This window comes from Dunckerocampus dactyliophorus, chromosome 10 (genome assembly GCF_027744805.1).
Source record: "Dunckerocampus dactyliophorus isolate RoL2022-P2 chromosome 10, RoL_Ddac_1.1, whole genome shotgun sequence".
Classification (NCBI taxonomy): Eukaryota; Metazoa; Chordata; class Actinopteri; order Syngnathiformes; family Syngnathidae; genus Dunckerocampus; species Dunckerocampus dactyliophorus.
The window spans coordinates 13,067,375-13,089,598 of NC_072828.1; the positions used below are offsets into that span (position 1 = coordinate 13,067,375).

General features: G+C 39.2%; 2 protein-coding genes across 3 annotated transcripts in view; one reads left to right on the forward strand and one right to left on the reverse strand.

Annotated features, from left to right (window-relative positions):
- Window positions 1–2,167: 2,167 nt before the first annotated feature.
- On the reverse strand, window positions 2,168–6,603 carry dio1 (iodothyronine deiodinase 1). The gene is made up of 4 exons (XM_054790923.1): window positions 6,167–6,603; window positions 5,237–5,380; window positions 4,111–4,310; window positions 2,168–2,732 (listed from the first exon to the last, which is right to left on the reverse strand). Exons 1-4 carry the CDS (start codon window positions 6,501–6,503, stop codon window positions 2,667–2,669), a joined length of 747 nt encoding a protein of 248 aa, XP_054646898.1. The 5' UTR covers window positions 6,504–6,603; the 3' UTR covers window positions 2,168–2,666.
- Window positions 6,604–8,081: 1,478 nt separating this feature from the next.
- LOC129189262 (zinc finger protein GLIS1) overlaps window positions 8,082–22,224 on the forward strand; it is a 120,821-nt gene continuing 106,678 nt past the window's right edge. For both annotated transcript variants that reach the window (XM_054790773.1, XM_054790774.1), the window contains exons 1-3: window positions 8,082–8,450; window positions 10,817–11,029; window positions 11,109–11,423. In XM_054790773.1, coding sequence (XP_054646748.1) covers window positions 11,159–11,423 — 265 coding nt within the window. In that variant the 5' untranslated portion in view covers window positions 8,082–8,450; window positions 10,817–11,029; window positions 11,109–11,158. The remainder of the gene's footprint in view (window positions 8,451–10,816; window positions 11,030–11,108; window positions 11,424–22,224) is intronic.

Genomic DNA, 22,224 nt, shown 5'->3' on the forward strand with positions numbered 1-22,224 from the left:
TGCAAGCTGCAACGTGCCCTCCTGTCATGAGACCACGTAGCAGCAGCTTTTGAAATCATTCAAATCATTTCAAATCATTTCAAATCATTATCATCACAATTAGAATCACTACTAGATGGTTTTTTGGAGTCTTTTCAAACAAGATACAAAGCAGCTTATCAAAAGCCTTATCTTAGGGATGAAAAAAAGTCACATTCTTATCATCTGCTTTGGTATATTTGTGTCCAAAATACAGTCAGAGGTGGGTAGACGCCTCACATTTCTGCAAATATTTTATTATACGGTATCTTATCATTGAACAACACTAAAGAAACGGCACTTTGATACAATGTAAAGTACAGTAGTCAATGTACAGCTTGGATGAAGGTGTAAATTTACTGTCATTTCAAAATAACCTAACACACAGCTATTCATTATAACTGCTGGCAACAAAAGTGAGTACTCACCTCATGAAAATGTCCAAATGGTAGTCCAGATATTTTGTGTGGATACCATTGTTTTTTAAGTTGGGTTTTTTTTACATTTTTATATGAAACACCTTAAATTAAAGCGAAGTCGACACTATTTCAAATCCATTGTGTTGCTGCACAAAGGAGCGATCATAGCAACTACCTGTATATAGTCTTATTTATATACTTAGTAAAGTCCTGATCAAAATGTTAAGGCCAGCTGAAAAATTCAAGAATTTACATTTTGCACTGTTGGATCTTTAGGAGGTTCTAAGCAGAGATTCAAAATGCAAATTGACGAAAACGGAGTGAGACAAAAAATGTTTTCAGTAAGCAATTTATTACAAACAACCATTAAAGTGAAACAGGCTGTTCATCAGCTGATCAAACGTTTAAGACCGCAGCCTTTAAAAGCCAAAACCTGGGCAAAATTGTGGATTCATGTCATTCTCTGTCAGGTACTCACACTGTCGTGATCTCTTCATGGCAAAGGCAAAAAAGCTTTCTCTCTTTGAACGCGGTTGGATTGTTGAGCTGCATAAGCAAGGCCTCTCGCAGCACGCCATTGCTGGTGAGAGGGTTAAGGAACAAAAAAGTCCGGTGGTAGACCCAAAAAAAGTTCACCGGCCCTGAGCCAGAGGATCTGTCGTTAAGACACAGGACGATCCTCGGCCCAAATAAAGGTTCTTACTGGTGCCGAGTGCATTCCAATAACCATCAGACGGCATCTGCGACAGAAGGGTTTTAAGACCAAAAAAAGTCTTCAAAGGCCTTGTTGCCTTCAACCCCACAAATGTGTCCATTTGGAATTTGCACGAGAGCACCAAAAATAGGACATTGAAAGGTGGAAGAAAGTTTTATTCACTGATCAGAAAAAAATGGAACCTTGACAGTCCTGATGGCTTCCAACATTACTGGCATGACAAGGAGATCCCACCTCAGATGTTTTCTACACGGCACAGTGGAGGGGGCACCATCATGACCTGGGGTGCTTTTTCCTTTAATGGAACAATGGAGCTTCAGGTTGTGCAGGGGTGTCAAACGGCAGCTGACTATGTGAAGATGTCGCAGGGGGCATCCCTCATGACTGAAGACCCTCATCTGTGTGGTAATGACTGGCTTTTTCAACAGGACAACGACCATCCTGCATGTTCCCCTGATCTAAATCCAATTTACAACATTTGGGGATGGATGGCAAGGGACCTTTCCAAAAAGGGACATCAGTTCCAGACAGTGGATGCCCTCCGTGAAGCCATCTTCACCACCTGGAGCAACATTCCCACTAGCCTCCTGGAAATACTGGCGTCAAGCATGCCCAAACCAAATTTTGAGGTGATTAACAAGAAAGGCACAGCTACTCATTATTCAGGACTTCTTTTTTCCAACATTTCATTTGTATTTTGTTTTTTTTAGCTGATGAACAGCCTATTTCACTTTTAATGGTTGTTTTCAATAAATTGCTTACTTAAACATTCTTTGTCTCACTCCCATTTCTTCTTTTTGCATTTTGAAGCTCTACTTAGAACCTCCTCAAAATCCAACGGTGCAAAATGTAAATACTTTACAATTTTATAAATAACAATTTTTCAACTGGTCTTGAAATTTTGCTCAGGAGTGTATACACTGTACAATTATATGGTGAGCTTGAGTGTCCAGAAATGAAACAAATAACGTGTGTATATTGCTATTAATAATGAACAAAACTCCACACCACCAACTGAACTAGAAAGCCTTTATTCAGCCTAATACATCAGTAAGAGTGTGTGAGAAGCAACCTAGCTGTAATGTTAAGTGTAAAAAAAAAATAAACCCAAATAAATCACAGAAGGGCCAACTTTTAAGCCTTCAAATCACAGCTACCAGAGGTTTACACTGTAATCATCATATAAAAAGCAGTCCTCTGCTGTGAAATTATTTGGCACATCATCTGACAAAAACTTAATTTTGACAACACACTTGACAATCATTACTGCAAAAGCCCTCAAAAACCCTTTTTATGATCACTGAAACCTGATCTCACACTCTGTTGCATCGTTTTATCAGGATACAGAGTCCAACGGTTTCATCTGTAGCCGTCACGTAGATACAAAGAGAGGAGGGGTGAGATCAAGCTCAGAGGTCACTAAAGTGTTTTTTATGTGTTTATGGAGCAATGAATGTGTTTGTGAAAGACAAGCTAAACACATTAGTAACTCTCCAACAAGTGACATGTCCTCCTTACTTCATCTTCTCCAGGATGGAACGTACCTCCTCTGGTTTGTAGCCCCAAGGCCCCATGTTCCCCTGCAACAAAGACCAAAATGTCTTCATTCCCACTTTGTTATCCACAGACGAGCACACTTGTACATGATGTTTTCCTGTAAATGCTAATTTTTTTGGCGCCGCTCGTGTCAGCCTGGAGGAGGGCCAAAAATTCCTCAGCTATCTGTGCTCGTCTCTCAAGACTAGACACGCGATTGTGTGGTCCAAAGAGACATTTATGTCCTGCTGGCGGCACTTCTAATCACGCTATTTGCAGGGAGGAAAGAGAGGAGGTGTTTCTTCTTTCATCAGAAATGCATGCTATAGTGGAACTAATCAGTTCCAGGGTCAAACTTGAACCATCATAAAAGCTGAGTTAACTGTCTAGGCAATGTAAAGTAATGTAATGTGTAATGTAAAGAAACAAGCGTAAAAAAAACTTCAGAAATTGGGAGTTTGAAACAATGATACTCATAGGAAACACACAAATTGAATGTTGCCATCATAAAGCAATTATTCACCATATAGGCAATGTACAGTAACATTTTTAACTAGTATACAAGTGTAAAAGGTTAACCCCATACAACGTAAAATTACCTCTTTCATACGGAGATACCGCAAAATTGGGAAAACAGGCCATCTTTTAAGTACAAACTACAACCTGTGGCCATCTGTAGTCACCTGTAACTTATTAAAAGTAACATTTTAAACTGGCGTACAAGTGTAAAAAAAAAAAAAAAAAGCTAACCACTCTAAAATTAAAGAAGAAGATAACTTTTGCGTTTGTCATACAGAGAGCCCGTAAAAATTGGGATTTTTGAACAGTTTTTACCGTAGCAAATAATAAAAAATAAAATAAATCTGTCTCAGGGTCAAACTGCTGCCATCATAAAACCATGAATAACTGCACAGGCAATGTAAAATAACATACTTAACTGTCAATCAAGTGTAAAAAGAAGTTAACCATTGTAAAATGTAAAAACAACTCTTTCATGCTGAGATCACAAGACATTTTAGATAGTGATTCTCATAGAAAATATAAGTAATCTGTCCTGTTCTCATCATAAAAGCTTGATTAAGCAATGTTTTCTTAACTGTCATACACGTGTAGAAAGTAGTTAACCACTGCTGTTGATGAAAACAATACAACATTCAATCCTTTCTTCACTGTTGAAGATGTAATGCGAGTTGTGTCAGCAACATTCATCTTCTCAACGGTCACACACGTGTAAAAAGAAGCTAACCACTCTTAGCATTGAAAACAATATGACACTTTATCACAGACATAATACAAAGTGGAGTCATGTCCCGTATTTGCCGTATTTCACTTTGCCATGTTTTTAACTGTCTTACAAGTGTAAAAATGAACAACAACAAACACTGTAGGTTGTTTGTTAGAGTTTATGTAAAGCACACTCACCTTGTAGACCACTTTCCTCTTGTGCAGCACATATAGCCTGTCAGGCATGGCGCCATATTTGATGGCGGTGATGTTGGTCATGTCGTCCACCACCACTGGACAGTGTAGGTCCTCTTTCATGACCAGCTGTCCCGCAGACAGCCTGTCCTCCAGGCTCTGGTGCTCGTTGATGTCGATGTTGTTGGTGAAGGCCCAACCATCTGAAACAGACATCCATTAGCCACGATATTAGGGACACTAACTCAGTAGCTACATGACAAAATTTTAGAAACACCTGTTAGCAGCTTTGCACCAATACAAATAAAAACAATTATAAAACTACATTATAAAGAAAATAGACATGTTAAAAATGTACATTGTAATAAAATCTATGAATTAAAAATAAATCATATTTACAGCGTAGCGCAGAAATTAGAGAGCAAATAGACAATAATTAATATAGTAAAAGAATATATAAATAAAACTACAATATAAAAGTAAAAGTAAATAAAAGTACGATTTATATCTACAAATATATTTACATGATAGCTGCAGGTTTACCCAAGTGAATGAAGAAAATAAAATAACTGTATATTTTATAGTAAAAAATTATATAAGTAACTTAAATCTCAAATCCTATTTGAGAAAAATCCATCCATCCATCTTCTATGCCACTTATCCTCATTAGGGTCACTGGTATGCCGGAGCCTATCCCAGCTGACTTCGGGCGAGAGGCGGGGTACACCCTGGACTGGTCGCCAGCCAATCGCAGGGCACATATAGACAAACAACCATTCACGCTCACATTCATACCTATGGACAATTTAGTGTTGCCAACATGCATGTTTTTAGAATGTGGTGGGGAACTGGAGTACCCGAAGAAAACCCACGCACGGGGAGAACATGCAAACTCCACACAGAGATGCCCAAGATTTGAACCCAGGCCTTCCCGATCTAGTGACTGTGTGGCCAATGTTCTAACCACTCGGCCACCGTGCGGAAGTCTATTATATGTGAAATAGTAATTATGGTTAAAAGCTCATGTACGGTGCACCTATGCGGTATTTAACATTCGACTGCTGCAGAATTGCAGCAATATGCATTGCATGCACATCTTTTTTTTGTATGCTTGGCCTGGCTGACCCACCAGTTGAATGCGCCTCCTCCACGTAGACCACAAGAAAGTCGGCCACATCACTGAAGTCCTTGACGAGCTGTTTGAACTCGGCAAGTTTGGACATGAACGGTGGTCAGGTGCAGCTTCCAAAGCTCAGAACCAGGGGCCTCTGACCTGTGTAGAGAAGCAGCGAGCATGGAGGTTAGCTTCATGGTTGAGGGGCCTGGAGTAGACAAAGACGCTCTAACAGGACTGTGGTCAGGACAGCCTCCAGAGCTCCCAAATGCCTGCCATACAACCATTCAACCTCTGGAATTTACTAGAGCATCCCAGGATGTCACCCAGGAAGTTTCATACAAATACGATGCAGCATTTCAGAATAAAGGTACTGTGAAATCTGCATACTGTATGTAACTGTATTTACATCTGATTTTAGAGAGCAATTTTAAAAAGTCCCCCCTGTTATCATTCAACCGTTCCACTTGTAGGATTTACTAGACTGTCCCAGGATGTCACCCAGGACGTTTCATGCAAATCTGAAGCAGTATGTCAGAATAAAAGGTACTGTGAAATCCAGTATTTACTAGAACATCCAAGGACGGCACAAAGGGAGTTTTAGCCATATGTGAAGCTGTCTTTTAGAATAAAGGTACTGTGAAATCAGCATACTGTTTGCGACTACAATTACAAAAGTTACTAGACCACCCAATGATGCTACAAAAAAAGTTTAATAAAAATCTCATACAGCATTTCAGAATAAAGGTACGGTGAAATCTGCATACTGTGACTCTATTTACATCTAATTTTAGACAGCAATTTTTTTTTACAAATTTCTCTCCCCCGTTCCACTTGTAGGATTTACTAGACAGTCCCAGGATGTCATCCAGGAAGTTTCATGCGAATCTGAAGTAACATTTCAGAATAAACCCCCTGTGAAATCTGTATCTATGACTGACGCACCTTGAAGAAACTTGCAGATGCTGCTCTTCTCCTTGTTCATGGTGACAACAGGTGAGTCGGGGGCCTCTCCCCCTACAAACGCCTCTTGTCCCAGAGACAGCCACATGTGCCGTGAGGCGGCTTTGACGAAAGCTGACGACATGAAGGTCGGACCCCAGTCTTCGTACTTGAATTTGGGATTCTTGGACATGAGGATCGTTTGATCGGACTTAAGGATAGCCTGCTTGGCCAAGCTTGGTGAAATAAGGTGCACGATTCGAAGCAACGTGAAAAAACAGATCAAATATAAGCACATGCATGCTGTGTGAAGGTAGACTCCCACTTTTTGCAGGAACATGACGGCTCGACTGTGCTTGAAGTCCTGATTGTGCCTCCTCAGTTTAGAGAGTCGTCACTAGATATGCAACGTCTATTTACGCCTACAAGGAGTGATGCCTTCAGTTGCAGCTCGTAATTTTGAGAATTCCCTTTTGTGTAATTATAATACTTGATTAAATACGTTCATTTTAGCTATTTGTTCAAGATATGACGTCGACGACATTCAATAATTAAGGTGACACATATGGAAAACATTTTCCAGATAAATACATCCGTACAAAATCTCCTCGTTTTTTTCCCCTGTGTAGTACGCCGTGGAGCAGAAAGTCCGCCATGATGGTAAGCAAGAGAGAGGTGGGCGGGGCTAGGCGCACAACAGTATTCACTAGATTTGAGGTGAGTGTAAAATAAAGATATGCGCAATGCGTGTACTTTGATTAAATGAATAAATGTTATTTCCTGAACAGAATGAATATGTGTATATATATAAATGTGTAAAAATCCATTATACTGCAGAAATATGACCTAAATGTAGATGTCAATAAAAATTGTATTTATTTTACTTGTTTCTTTCCTTACAGTGTTGCCAACGCTTAACAATCAACATACAAAATAACAATACTTATACAAAATGGATAATTAACTGGTAGGATTTACACAATGCAACATTTATTTCAGTAATGGCATTGTTAATACATTTGATAGACTATAACCTAAATCATCATCACTGACTTGTCATTAATTCAACTAATCACCCTGAGAAACAAAGTAGCTTTAGGCTCTATTATGTAGGAGTCCCACACAAATTGTCCACAGTTTTGTTTATTTTCAACAACCAGTGTTATAAATCTACAACGCTTTTATCACACATACCTGCCTTTGTGTTTGGGTAACCCGAAACATGACAAATCTGGTATTTTGGACCCTCTATTGGCGAAATCAATGGCGTTACAGTGTGCCGAATGCATGTTCACGATGCAATGTTTCTGGATTCTGCTCACCGTCATGGAGGCCAAACCTGCACAGGACGTACTACGGAAGTGGCTGCGGAACTCAGCGACGTAAACATTTTGAGTCCGTAGTTTGCACTGATTCATTTAGGCAAATTTAGACATTTGAATTGCCTATTCGTGATACAGTATTCCATCCATCCATTTTGTATGCAGCTGTGATACAGTATTAACAACGTGAAATCAGTCTGACCCGTAGCATAACACGTGTACATGAATAAGCGAGGCTAGCTAGGCAAGGACACAGTTGTCTAGCTACGTATGTAAAGGTTAGCCCATTAATTAATGGATTAATCAAGTTATAAACAAAACATTGATCGTTTTTGAACATAGGCATGTTAACTACCTAAAATGGTACTTGATATGTTAGACGGCGTGTTGCTCATGTGTTAGCTAACATAATCACAGAACTTCTCAACCATGTAAAATATCACAATAGTGCTTGCGTTGCTATATTTTAATCACTTAAATCACATTTTGGGCCCTTTAATGCCCTGTAAATAAATGTGACATATTGCTTCACCTTCTGTTATCATGTTCAGCTCTTGTAAATCCAATAAAAAAACAACTTTATTTGTAGCCTGATTTGACAGTTGTTGATTGAGGATGCTGTACTGTAGAAATACAATTGACTAAAAGAGTCTTTTGAAGAAGAATCTTCCTTTGAAGAATTGTTGCAATGATTTAGATTTTTAGATAGCAACAAGTTATCTGCACCTGAGTGATGGGTAAATCAAGGTGAGAGCAAGACTTTAGCTCAGCGAGCCTCTCTAAAGGATTAACTCCCCAAACTAGCATTTTCTTAGGCTTTTATGTGTGATGCAAACACAGTGATGGCAACAAAGCAGTAGCGACAAGAGCGACATGGAGTGTCCCTGAAAATGATCTGCGGTTTATGTGCAGAGACACACCTCACAAGCACAAGCAGGAATGGTCTTTAACCTGTCATCAAAGTGGTAAGTACACAATTACTTAAGTAGAGTTTAACTTATTTTTACACTTCTATGACAGTCAAGGATGTTCAGATTAGGGATGGGCATTTGATTGTCCTTGATTGAAAAATTGTTATTTAACATTATTTTGTCTATTAATTTCTATACAATACATTGATCAGAATGATAGCCATAATGTGATTCTGCTTGAATGTAGTACAATATTACACAGCTCTTTATATTATTTTTCCATATTAATTTATATACTGTTAATATATATTGATCAGAATAATAGCCATAGCCAATGTCATTGTTGTACCTCTTTCAACAACAAACTAGTTGAGACTGAATCAACAGTCAGCGTTTCCCCTAGGATTTGTTGAAGCTGTGGTGGTGGGCTACATAGGGAGGGCGGGCTGCCACCGCTGTGCTGTGCTGCTGCTGCTGCTGCGTCTACATAAAAAAAAAACACAAATAACAATTTTTATGACTTATTTATGAACTTTTTTCCAACAACCAGCAAAACATGAACTGAGAACATGGCAAAGTTGTTGAGAGCACTTAACCTGAGAGTCTAAAATGTCTGCCTGCTTTTGTTACCTGACCAATTTAGTCAAATCCTATGTGACTAGTATGAAAGTACACAATTTTGTACTATTTGACACAAACCTGAATTTAATTTGATGCCTGTTTTAGAGTAATACGAATACATGGGAAATGAATTGTTCTATATATTTTTCAGTTCAAAATAACACAATTAAGAAAATAAGATAACAATTTAAATATTTTTGTTATAGAAATCTGTCCATTATAAACAGTATAAATTCAGAGTCCAGTTTTATGATATCGCAGGTTTATTCAACGTCCAGCACTGATACGTAGACAAAAAGAAAGGAGAGGTGAGCTATTTGTGTTTTATGTGACTGCCAACACCTATATTTCACTTTATTTACAAAGCACATCTCCACTCAGTGTACTCATTTGTCATTAAATACAAATTCAAAAATGAGATTTGCATCCAACTATTCAGAGGTGCATCCAAATCTTTTGAGAGTTGCAAACAAAACTTTCGGATTTGCAAATAAAAGCACTTTTTTCCGCTTGCAATGCCATTATTTTTGTCTGCAAATCGTTATTTGCTTGCACATCATTCTTTTTTTTGCTTCCAGATATTTATTTTGTTTGATTGGATAAACAGACACAGTTTCTCTCCATACAGTCACGCAAATTTCAATCCATGAAAACAAACACACACCCTTTTTAGAAAGCTTTGCACGCTCTCACAACTCATCATCAGCACTTATGTCACTTGTTGCAAACGGTGGACTTCACGCCATAGTCGCTAGATGGCGCTGCATAACAGCACATTATGTACTGGAGAAGACGAGATGGCTGTTTCTCCCTAATGAAGCCATAACTATTTAGTAAAATTTAGTAAGAACGTCTCAGATATCCAATATATGTTTGAGCATTTTTCCCCCACACAAATTCAGCTTTTACAAAGATAATAATACCCAAGTTTAAATGTTTGTTTTTTCTAATTTTTTGCCAGGTAACCAAAAATTAAGACAGCAGATGTCAGTATGTAGAAATAATTCTACACCACACGACAACCACAATAAGAAAAGTACAGTCAATTCAACTAATATCTGACAGTGTCAATCAAAACAACTTCTTTTTTGATGCATCTCTCGTCTTGGCACCCAGTGTACAGATGATGTACAGCAGAATTATTCAACTGTCGACTCGTGGGATGGAATGGCATCAGACCGGCCTGTGAGTTTACTTCAAAACTTGGGAGCGACTAAGTAAGGATTTTTGACTATGTGGCATGTGGTTCTGTCACATAGAGAAATCTTTGACTTGGGTTTGTAGGTTCGTAAAATCAGCAGAGAGCTTCTTCGAGAGAGGATCTTTAACTAGCGTTTTTGCAGCATGTTCATAAAAAAACAACAATATGTTTCGGGTATATAGAGGATCTTTGGAGATGGCAGACATGGGCAAATGCACAGCAACGTCCATGTGGTGTGTGCCTTTGCTTTTAAATCATTGGAGCGTTTGGACATTACTGCACTTTTACCCCTGTTGGACACCATATCTTTTTTGCTGTACGCCCTCAAAACAGCAGCGGGCTCCAGTCATAAACAGCAGTTTTTTTTCCAACTTTTATTGAGCCAAGGCACAAGTTTTACATTAGAAAAATGTCGCCACCAAACAAAAATGTCACAAAAAGTATATGTAAATAAGCATTAGGTGAACGATGTATCTTCTGCCATCTAGTGGAAGAGCATTTGATTGTTACATATTATCCATTATATACAAAATAAAAATAATAGTGAAGGGAGTAGCGTATACAAATGTGATGGTACAAAAATCTCATCCTCTCACAGAACATGGACCGCCGTCATTGGTGCGCCTGAATGCTGCAGCTCGGTCCAGATATCTGGTGTCAATCAGAACCTAGAAAGAAAGGAAGTGGGAGGGTGGTGATGCTGATCCTCAGAAAGGATGCTATCGATCAGCCTCACAGATGTCTTGCAATTAGATGGCCGTGCACATGTGTATAATCCCACCTTTTCGTCTCCTTAAAGGCTGATAATGAGGTAGGTGTTGCCAATCAATACTTAATCCAACTTTCTGAAAAGTTCCAGTAAGTAACATTTTTTTTTTTAATCCTGTAAGGTAATGCAAGCAGAAACTTATCCGAGCTCCGCGGTGAAGCCGACGTTTCGATGCAGAACTCCGCACCGCTGTCCGGGATGGTGAGCCACTGTCAGACGCCCACCTTCAGCGACTTCGCATCCGGCCAGACACGCTCGGTGTACGGCGGCAGGGCGGACACTTGCGCGCGGCGAGTCGGAGCCACCGGCTACGGAGCAGCTCAGACTTACCGGAGCCCACACCAGCAGCACCACCACGATGACAGCAGCCCCAAACGTAAAGTGCATGTAGCCGCCAAAGCTCCACGCTCCTGCTTCACTTTCCCACAGCTGCAAGGTAGGATGCTAAATATGTTTTTGCTTATTGCAAAGTACACAACCATCACTGCGCGTTGATCCTTTGCCAAAGTGACCGATTCTAACATTTTATTTGAGATGGATCAACACTCAAATGCAAAACAGTGCTGCCTCCTGCAGAGCATCGTTTTTGAGGCAGCTGTACAATTCATTCAACATTGGTTCTGTTAATTTTAAACACACGTTTTAAACAAATTGATTCCAAGCGCATTAAATGTGAATTTATTTGAGGAAAAACAAGGCAAAGCAAAGGTCAATGGATGATTGGTGGGGATGCTGGTTAGCTCGTTCATAATACTAACACTTGGTTTGTTTTTACTGCTAGAAAAATAAAAAAAAAATACAGTTAAAAGGTTGATTGGTTTGGAAATCGATACCAGTCCAGCTGTGCGACAATCTGCTGTGTGAGCCACTACCGTACCTAATGACCATGCATGGATTCATCAGTAAAATTGTAGTGGGCACTGTTAAATGCAGAGTATCACTTTAGACACCACGCGTGCACTACAGCTTTACAGATGCCATGTTGATTGTTGTGGTAAAGACACATGGTGCTGTCAATTATACAGAGTGTCCCAAAAATGTGACATAATTTTGTAGTCTAGTAAGAAATGGTCGCCCAAATTATCTCAAATTTGAACGAGATGTTACAGGAGTTAGACCGCCAACTTGACGTGTGTCATGTCACAGGCGGTGCCCTTATTGAATATGTGTGAAGCTTTGTGAAATGGGTTATAATGTATGTTTGAATATGTTGTTGGAATTGCCAATGTAGGACATGTTACTATATTTCAAATCATGTATATTTTGGGACACTATAAAATATTTTCTCAGTGGAAAAAGGAGATTTTGACATTTGTGTCTAATTGGGGCAAGACATCCATCAGAAGGCCAATATTTAAGGAACAATGCATTTCAAACTGACCTGACTTGGCCTGTTCAACACAGGAATGCATACTGACCATGTGTGCATTCATTGGTAAAATTGCAAAGCAACAATTGTACGGAAGAAGTGGCCACTGTTACAAGGAGAGTATTCACAGTGGAAAGTGGGCATTCTGCAAGATGCTCCATCATGTTTAGTTGTGAGAGAGAGCAAGATGGAGCGGAGGTAATTACACTGTCCTAAATTATGATTGGACGGAACAGACTTTTATATTAGCAGTCATCCTTGCAGCAAGAAGGGGGATCAACATATTTGATTATTGTTTCTTCTTCTTGCCAAACACAAACCATATGTCCTCTGAACGGTCTACAACATCATTCCCCGGGCCTTCCATTCCCCAAAAATGAATCGTCCCATTGTCCCACGCGACGCTTTTAAACTCCCTCCCCATCAATTGTGGATTATACTAAGCGGATTGACACCGAGGAAGACACGTGTACTGTATGTGTGTGTGTATGTTTGTCTTCGAGGTCTCTGCAAGGCAAACAGTTTCAATATCTTGCGGGTTGACGTATTAAATTTGTTTTTCAGCCTCCCACGGAGTGCTAAAAAACATGACCCGACATCTGCTCCCTACATCAAAACACGCAAGACTTTAAATGGTTTCGAAGTTGTAAATCTGTTCAGTTCTACATGCGCCATAGTTGTTCTTGCTGCCTTCATCCTATTTTAGCATGAATCCTGGGGATTTGTTGTTTGAGGGTATTATGGTCAAACATGGAGGGCAGTAAAGCCGATCCCGGTTCTCATCATCCTTTTGTATTATGCCTCATTTCACATTGATCATATTACATCCTTGCCTTCAGGGGGATATAGTGCTGGAATTTAAACTGCCCTCTTAGCCGTTAGTTTAGACTCATACGGGCAGGAAACGCTGAACAAACTTAGGTTGTGGTGTTTATCCCCATGGAAGTGAGACAGTGGGATTCCAAGATTCAAAGACGTTATTGTCATATGCGGGGAATAAATCAAAGCAGTGGAATTCTTACTTGGTGCTTTGTTCATCCTGAGGCCATCAGTTATCATACTGAAAATATACCAGGACTAAAAAATAAATTACGTACTGTATGCCTGATGATTTTATTCACTGTGGTGATGCATTTCCTGTATCCAGTGAGCTATAAATACTAGTGCCCACTAGTACAAAAAAAATACCTACAGCCCACCTTTAAAAAAAGAATATCTGGTTTTAAATGAAGCGTGCACTCTCGCATCATTTGATACCTTGCTAGGTCTTTGGTGGAAAATTGTTTGAGGTACAGAGCAGTGATTGGCTCACCTTTTTGGTTACATTTAGCTCTTGTCTGTCTGTTTATTGACTCAAACTATGAGAGGATGAGTAATGGGCTTTTTTTTGGATTGGATCATCTTTTGCGTCACGCATCCCGTTTTCCCATATGCACTATGTTATGTAGCAGTGACGTGCATTGAGGTTCATGGTTGGTGAAGTCCTTTGTTTTTTTTTACTGTTAATACAAATACAAATAATACAAATATCTTCATGTTGTTTTCAAATACTTTTTAGTCCCATTCATTTATTTTTTTATTAACTGAAAAACATTTGTGGCCTTACCCTATTCTTCTCCAGGGAACGCTTGTTGAAAAAGTCTAACCTCTTGGTGAGTTTAGGTATATAATTCTTCATCTTGGCAGGCAAAATAATTCATTCATTCAGCAGCGCATACAAATATCATGCATTTGACTTGCTGCTCTAGAGGTGTCAAACCCCTCCGCCCCCAAAAATGCTGGGTTTTTCGCTCTATGGAAGGACCGCAGCGACAAGCACCTTCCAACTCACACACGCCCCCACTCCTTCAGGATGAAGTGGTACTGCAAGTGCCTCCCGTATGACTGTACTTGTCTGTATTTTATTGTTCGATTAGCAAGAATAAGGATGCCATACTTAGATTAAAGACATTACACAGACTGTAGAAAGTCATGGTTTATAATACATGTTTCTGCAACATTATATTATTGGCAACCTGCTGAACAGAAGAAGGCAGGCGCTATGATCCAACTCAGTGCACTCACTGAGCACACTCAGATGGTAGACAGGGCCTCATCTTAGGTTTCTGCCCTGTATTTAATCATAAAATGTGCAAATTTCATCGATTTTTACTTATGAAAATGTTAAACTATTGGAATGCCACTTATCCTCACTAGGGTCACGGGTGGAATCATACAGAAAATAGATATATGATACAGTTCTCTGCCTCCTCTGACTGCACGTCACTGGCATGTAGTATACATAACTGCTCAAACTAAGTCATACTAGTTTGTAAGGTTTCATTTCCCACTGGAGGTTATTTTACAGCCGTGATCAGTATGAAAAACACACTTGCGGCATAATTGTGTTAGTTAGCAAAGATCTACAGAGTCAACTGCTGATGATGTGACATATGTGTGACAGAGCTGGGCGGACATAAATGACTCTCCCTTTACAGGTACTCTCTAGAGTTAAAGGTTATTGTTATACACACACATACGCACGCACACACATCCACCCACACACACACCACCACCACCAACAGCGACTATATGACTGAAATTGTTACAGAAAAAAATATAGCTGAAATAATAAAATAGTTGCTGGACGGAGAGTTAATTGGCTATTACAAGACAGTATGTTGATTATCACAACGTTTTACAAGCAAAAATAACAGTTTGGCCACTTTGTAAATATAATGCTTAATCAGTTAACTTGGTCAATTAACAAAAAAAACTGTGGTCTTCCTAAGACGAAAGAGCGGATTAGTTAGGTATATATACAAAAAAATACAAATCCATATGACATTCAGCCATTTCCCTCCTGATATAAAAAAATAACATTAAAAACATGGCACATTTGAACTAAAACTGCACTACACTCTTAATTTGTTCTTTTGACCTCTATTGACTTTCTGTACAAAGTAACCAGGATCTTTTTCGCATAAATATTTATCCAAGTATAATTGTAGGACTCATAGGATTGTGTGTGTGTATGTATATATTTTTTTACCTCTCCCTAAATGGCTTTCAACGTCTTAAATTGCCCCATGATTGGAGATGTAATTGCTTTAAGGCTGCTTCTAATGATCCTCACGGTGATTAGTTGCACTTGTGAGACACACTTAAGGTTATCCATGAGAGTTTGACATGAGACTATATATAAAAGGCAGGAATTTTACCTGATGGACAGAATTAGATGTTATATTAAACTGATCTAATGTATTTAAGTGTCCAACATTCTTTTAGCTGTCAACACATTTGAGGACCTCTGCACCACTTTTTGAAGCAGCTGCTATCCCAGATGTTAGGAAATGCTGATTAGGTGAAATAATCAAGTAGGATTTGGCTTTTTATTGGACTTTTAGTCATGTTAGGTTTTTGTTCTATATGTGTCATCATGAATTATACCCGTGGGACATTTTTGTGTGCGCAATGCCGAGCAGTGGTAGTAACATTATTGTAAGAAAGTTTGTAAATTCCCATGAGACAGCCCACGTCTTTGTGGGAGTGTGCAGTGAGTTATAGGCGAATGAGAGGGTACTGCTGCTGCTGCTGCTGCCTGTGCCTGGGAAGGGTATTAGTTGGTGTAAATGTTTGCAGCATGTTCCGCTGATTCACAAAGCTGAGGCCCGGTGATGCTTCCGCAGCGGTATTCCCGTAAAGCTCATGTCTGGCCTGACACGACGTGGAGGGAACGCTGGGTAATGGAATGAGTCAGAGCAGATGGGGGAGAGAGGAAACACCAATGATCTAAGCGGTTGATTCACATCAATGCTACGTATATGGATGCATCAGCTTGTGTGTGGTTACATTTTCAAACAAAAATTTACAGTTTGACGCTGGTTGACCGCTTTGAAACAAAATATCACATTGCAAATAATTAGGTTGTTAGCTATTAACTTTACAGGCAGGGTTTTCATTTAACATTGTTAGCTGTTGTAAGAAGCACATTCTGTTTTTTCTTATGAGCCATGTTGTACCGAGCAGCCAGGACAAAAATGACCACATCGCTTTCCTGTAATTCCCACAATAAGCTCCATTTGCTGTTTTATTGTTGTCATAATTTTACCACCCCATCAGTGATAGACCCATTTTGGTGCTATCACAAATTTTACGTGTCTAAGACCGCTAAAGAAAAAGCAAGTTAAAACCCTGTAATTTAGGGGTGGCCAATCGGGAGTAAAATTAAACATGGCCCTCATCAGAACATCAGAAAGGAGAATTTTAGGCACAATTAAAACAAAAAACAGTGATGTTATGAGAAAAAGTTGAAATGTTGGGTACTAACTAGTAACTGTTTGTCACTGTTAATCTGAGAATGTACGCTTTAACTGCTTATGCTAACTTCATATCTTGACCCACATTGGACTTGTGTTACCGTGGATTAGCCAAAGTGCTCCCACATTTAGTACAGTTGTCCCTTGCTACATTGCGGTTCGAGCATCGCTCCCTTTCTCTATTGCGTTTTTTCAAAAATTTGTTAATTAATCAATGATGGCTGTTTTGTGGTTCACTATGGCCCATTATTAGTCCAAAAATTTTGAAAGACAAGTTATGTGTTGTATTCTGGTCACTAGGTGTCGGTAATGACACAAAACATTGATGAGACATGACATTACATCACATTACTGTTACACTGCATGTAGTCAGCTATGGCATGTCCGACATGATAGAGTGGAAAGCAGTTCTCCTCCCATTCCATGTGGAAGTGGTACGTTTTCAGCTTCTTACTTTGTCCTTCTTCCCCATTCCGTTTGAAACCCTGTCTTAAGTTTAGAATAAAGGGCCAGTGTTAAAATGACAGCAAAAATCATGCAGAAATGTCAAATATGTAATAGCAAATGCATTGGAAGTAGGGCTGTCATGAGACACCTAACTCCCGAGATGAGACGATGTACGAGATTAGATCCACGAGAACAATATGGGATGAGATTTACAATGAAAAAAAAAGACTGGACAAACAAACTTTTTTATTTAACCGACTCACAAAACAATGCAGGTGTGTTTTTAAATGTTCATTGTCCCACAAATTGACGCTCAAAGATATTATTGTAAACCTTTTTTGAGACTAAATAAACCATCATCATGATAATTAATAACAATAACAATAAGAAATAATAATACAGCTTACTGTTTTTCTCTTGTCTACTTGTCTTTGTCTATTTAGGTCAGGGCTGTCCAGTTGTCTTTTGATAGTTCTAATAAAAAAAAAAAAAAATTGTAATAAAAAAACATATATAAGTAGCATCATATGTATACAGTATATATAATGTGTGTGTGTGTATATATATATATATATATATATATATATATACAGTATATATATATATAAAATGACAACTCTATTAGTATAAAAACTCTAGCTTTTTCTAGCTACGGTATGCCTAATTTTTCCACTTTTGCTAGTTTATTTTATTTCTGCAATGAGCCACGTTCCACAGATGGCCCCTGCGCCACACTGTGACACTGACATCCATGCATGTTTCGCCAAGAACGCAGAGCTTGGGCACACTTGCCTTCTGGGTACTGTTGGTCAAGAGCTGGGTTGCATTGTGGAGGTTTTTTTTTTATTTTTTATTTTTTACAGCTTTCAGACATGCATTGCACGGCGTTATGGAGGTGGAGCTCACTCCCACTCGCCTGCTCGGCGGACAGTTCGCCTTTGTCGATTGCTTGTATTGAATTACAGAATAAATGCATGACGCAAGAAACACTTAAATGTGCACTCTTGCTAAACATATTGACCATGTCTCTAAATTTTGAACACAGAGCTCTTCCATGTTTGAGGTGTGTTATGAACCAGATGATCACCTGTACTTGAAAGTTGGCCCTTAGCCAAAAGCAATGAGCGCCAATAGATCTGCTTGGTGATTAAGAGTGCACACAAGTCCGAACATGTACGTGGGTTGATCTGACAAATCTTAAGTCAAATTGATCAAATGTAGAATTACTACAGCTTCTGCTTGGGCATCAACAAGTAGTAAGCAGCTGTTCAACTCAGATGAAAAAAAAAGAGCTACACATCACTCGCTGACGCTGACGCTGGAGCTGTGAACACCAAAGTAGGTTGGATTGCAAGGTGTGCCTAAAGGACTTAATGTGCGCTTCCAATAATGCCTTGCACACTGCCACTTCCATATTGCTGTATTATCATTCATAGTAGCGATGCCATAGTTCACAGTCTAATTGGCTTCTGCCTGTCCTGTTCTTATGATACAGCTTTTCTCCAAACAAGAAATCTGGTCATGTTCTAATCTCGTGAGATTTCTTAAGTGCGGTCTCTCTGCCCTGTTCTCCCCCTCCCCAGTGTCTGTGACAATCTTTAAATATAGATTTTTAAAGCTTTTCGGGAAATCTAACCAGACCAAAATATATCGGAATTTAAAAGTAACCAACCCACTCAACCCAGCAGACGGCATTTTGGTTTGGAATATTTCAGTTACGTCATATGTCACAAAAGCTACCCTTACTTTATGCATACAGTATGTTCTTTACTGCACAGCCGTTGGTCACATGGCAAAAATACCAGTGTAAGCTAATCACAGCAAAATACGCACCAAGTATCGTTTTTTATTTCTGGTCCGGTCGAGAGTACTGTGAATGCAGCCTCAGAGGTTCCGGTGTATGTTGTAACTCACAAAACTTCAAAAGTGAACCTTGCTCCTTGTTCTGTGTAGTCACCACCAGTCAGTATCAATCAGGCCGAATGTTCTCATTCTTGACCAACGCGGTATGGCTATGGCATCTTGTGGCACCCCAAAGAGATTCTGAATCTCTGCCAATGCCAAAAAAAAGACAATGAAAAAACAATACAGTTTTGAGTAAGTGTTGAAATATCTTTGGAATACTAGGAGAAAATGTCTAATCAAGGAAAAGCTGCTGGCTGTTGGCTCGGACGTGCATCATAAAAAATGTATTTTTAGTTCACATCATGCCTTAAGAAGTGCTTACCCAAGCTTCATACGCTACACTTTTCACTGATGAGGGGGAGTAAGCTGCCAGTTCCTTTGAATTACACAGACTTGTTTCACCAAGATGAAGACTTTTTTTTGTGTGTGTGTTGACATTCGGACACTGTGCATGCCTCAGCTGACCGCATGTCTATAGAGGCCGCGTGACTCATGCATTTTCAGACGGCGACCGCTCGGCTCGGCGTGTGACTTAGCACACGGCTGGCTTTTGGATTTACAGCTGGCCTGTGCCACTTGCTGTTCTTGGCTCCATGCTGACGTGTTTCATCAAGGAAGAATCCGACTGTCGGCAGTTAAGACGACGCTGTCCGCCGCTGGGCCTGCTGTTGCTGCTGTGGGCCCTCGCAGCTGTCGGCTGGAATGACAGACAGGGAGACAAAGATGGTAGGAGAGAGTTGTGGCCTTTTGAGAATGGCTGAAGGACCAAACCAGAACCGAACCAGCCGCAAGAGCATGAAGCAAACACAAGAGTACTGAATTATGACCATGACCATGAGGGATTTTTGCATAAGGATCCAGCAGATGGTGCTGTGGTTGTTCAGTGTAGAAGTTGCATGAATTAACGACTGTAGTTAGTGAACTGCAGTCTCCAATAGTTGTCTGGGGCGTGATCTAAAACAGCAAATAACCACCAGGGTTTTTAAATAGCACCAGGTAAAAAACATTGTCGCTAACTACTGTGGCTGTAGGCAACCTCCTGATGTAGTTTTTTAAAATGAAGTCCACAAGATGGCAGTAGCTGCTTTAAAATGTCGGTTACGCTACTCAGCTCTTGGTGTGAAACTCATGCGTGTTACACTTACCAAAATGTTGTTTACAATGAACTCATCAGCAGTATTAATGCTGGATGAGCAATTTACTCCTATCGCTATTACAATATTGGTTCTGTTGCTGCTGTATATACTTGTTAATAAATGAACATGTGGTCAAAGACAGCAACGTTTTCCTTTCGACTTTCTCATGCGCTCCAAATTTGTGCTAACAAGTTTTTTTTAAGTTGTTATATATTTACAGTGGAACCCTTGGTTGCCATCATTAATCCCTTCCAGAAGGTCAGACTGTAAAATGTAAATGTAAAAAAATGTAAAGCCAATGAATCTGTTCTAGAAAGCAAAAAATGTTCAAACAAAATGTTTTTATACTTTTACATGCAGAAAAATATTTGAAATGCATATAAATGAACATTTAAGGTTAGTTTTACCTTCTTTGAAGACGTGATTGTTGGCAAAGACACAAAGTGGCACCTCCTTCATTAGTTCTTGCATTCAGTAGTGTTTCTCACCTCAAGTCGATACTTTTGTTTTGATCATGGCTGCAAAATAGGTCAAAGTAACCTTAAATGTTGATTCATCCCTTTTATTCATTGTTTGTATGCATTTAGAATTGTTTCATGTAAAACTATAAAAACGTGTTTTGTGTTAACATTTTTGAGAGTCAACTGCTGATGACATCTTAGACGGGTAATGAAGCTGACCTTTGGCTCCTGTTTCCATGTATAGGCAAGCTGCTAACAAGGACGTTTTGTGATAAAAATACATTAAGAAAACAGTTGCAGTCACTCAGTGTATTAATAACATGAAAAGATGAGTGCTTACATTTTCGAAGTTAACCAAAAAACATGCTAACTGGGGCGTACACTACCGAGGTTCCACTGCATATGTATATGGAATGGATTTAAAATTTCGGAAATACTGTCGTCTCTCACTACACCACAATTCGAACATCACTCCCTCACTCTATTGTATTTTTAATTTTTTTTATTAATTGATAAATTAACAATGTTTTGTCGTTGACTATGGACTGTTGTTAGTCAAAAAATATTGAAAAACAAGTCATATGTAGTATTCTAGCCACTAGGCGTCAGTAATGTTACATGACATTGGATTAGATTGCCTTCACACTGCATGTAGTCAGCCATGGCATGTTTGATGCGACATAGTTCTCCTTCCAGTTCTCCCAGTGGTAAGGTTTTGGCTTCTTACTTTGTCCTCTTCCCCAGTCCGTTTAAAACACTTTCTTAATTTTAGAATCAGTAAATTGGAGAGGCTAACTAGTTAGCTTGGTAGCTTGCTATGCTAGCGGCATCCGTCTGTTGTTTTCCTGCAGTGATCCTGTAGCCTGCGCATTACAGTTGAGCAATGTGTTGTAAACAAAGAATAATAGGAGTGTAAAGGTGACTATAGGGGTGTTATTTCATGTCTACAGGGCTCCAATAATGGTAACAATCGTATTTAGAAAGTCCTAACCAGGTTTTCTATGCTCTTAACTACAAAAATCTTTCATTTATTATCAATTAATCTAGAGGTGTCTTAGAATAGTCGACTATTCGTTGATTCAATTCGGATAAGTCTGATTCCACTATCAATCTCACCGTCGAATTATATAAAATGTCATGTGATCAAGACTGTACCACTCTGACTACATTAGGGGTGGCCACAGCCACTGTTGAGCATATATTTTTACAAATAATGTCTTTACTTTTGTTATGAATAGCCTATTTGATACAAAAACAGTTTAATTTGTGTTAATAAAGAATTGAAAATGAAGACCTATACTTCGAGGAATTAATAAAATCACCTGCCTCAGTGGCACAATTCAAAAGAGCTGAGGTGAGTGCTCGCTTTGAAAGCTAGGAAGACGGTCAACATTGACGGACTTATTGGCTCATAATGGCTACTGATAAAGCATCCATCGTGTGAAAGTATTTTGAAAACGTTAAAGATGACTCCGGAAAGTGAAGTGCTACTTGTGTCAGCGGCTTCAACCAACAGAGTGACATGCCGACTTAATTTTATATCCAAACAGTGAACTTTAAAGCAGGAAATTAGGCTGCTAACTATGAGTTTTGGCAAATTGTTGTTCTTCTGGTCATGTTT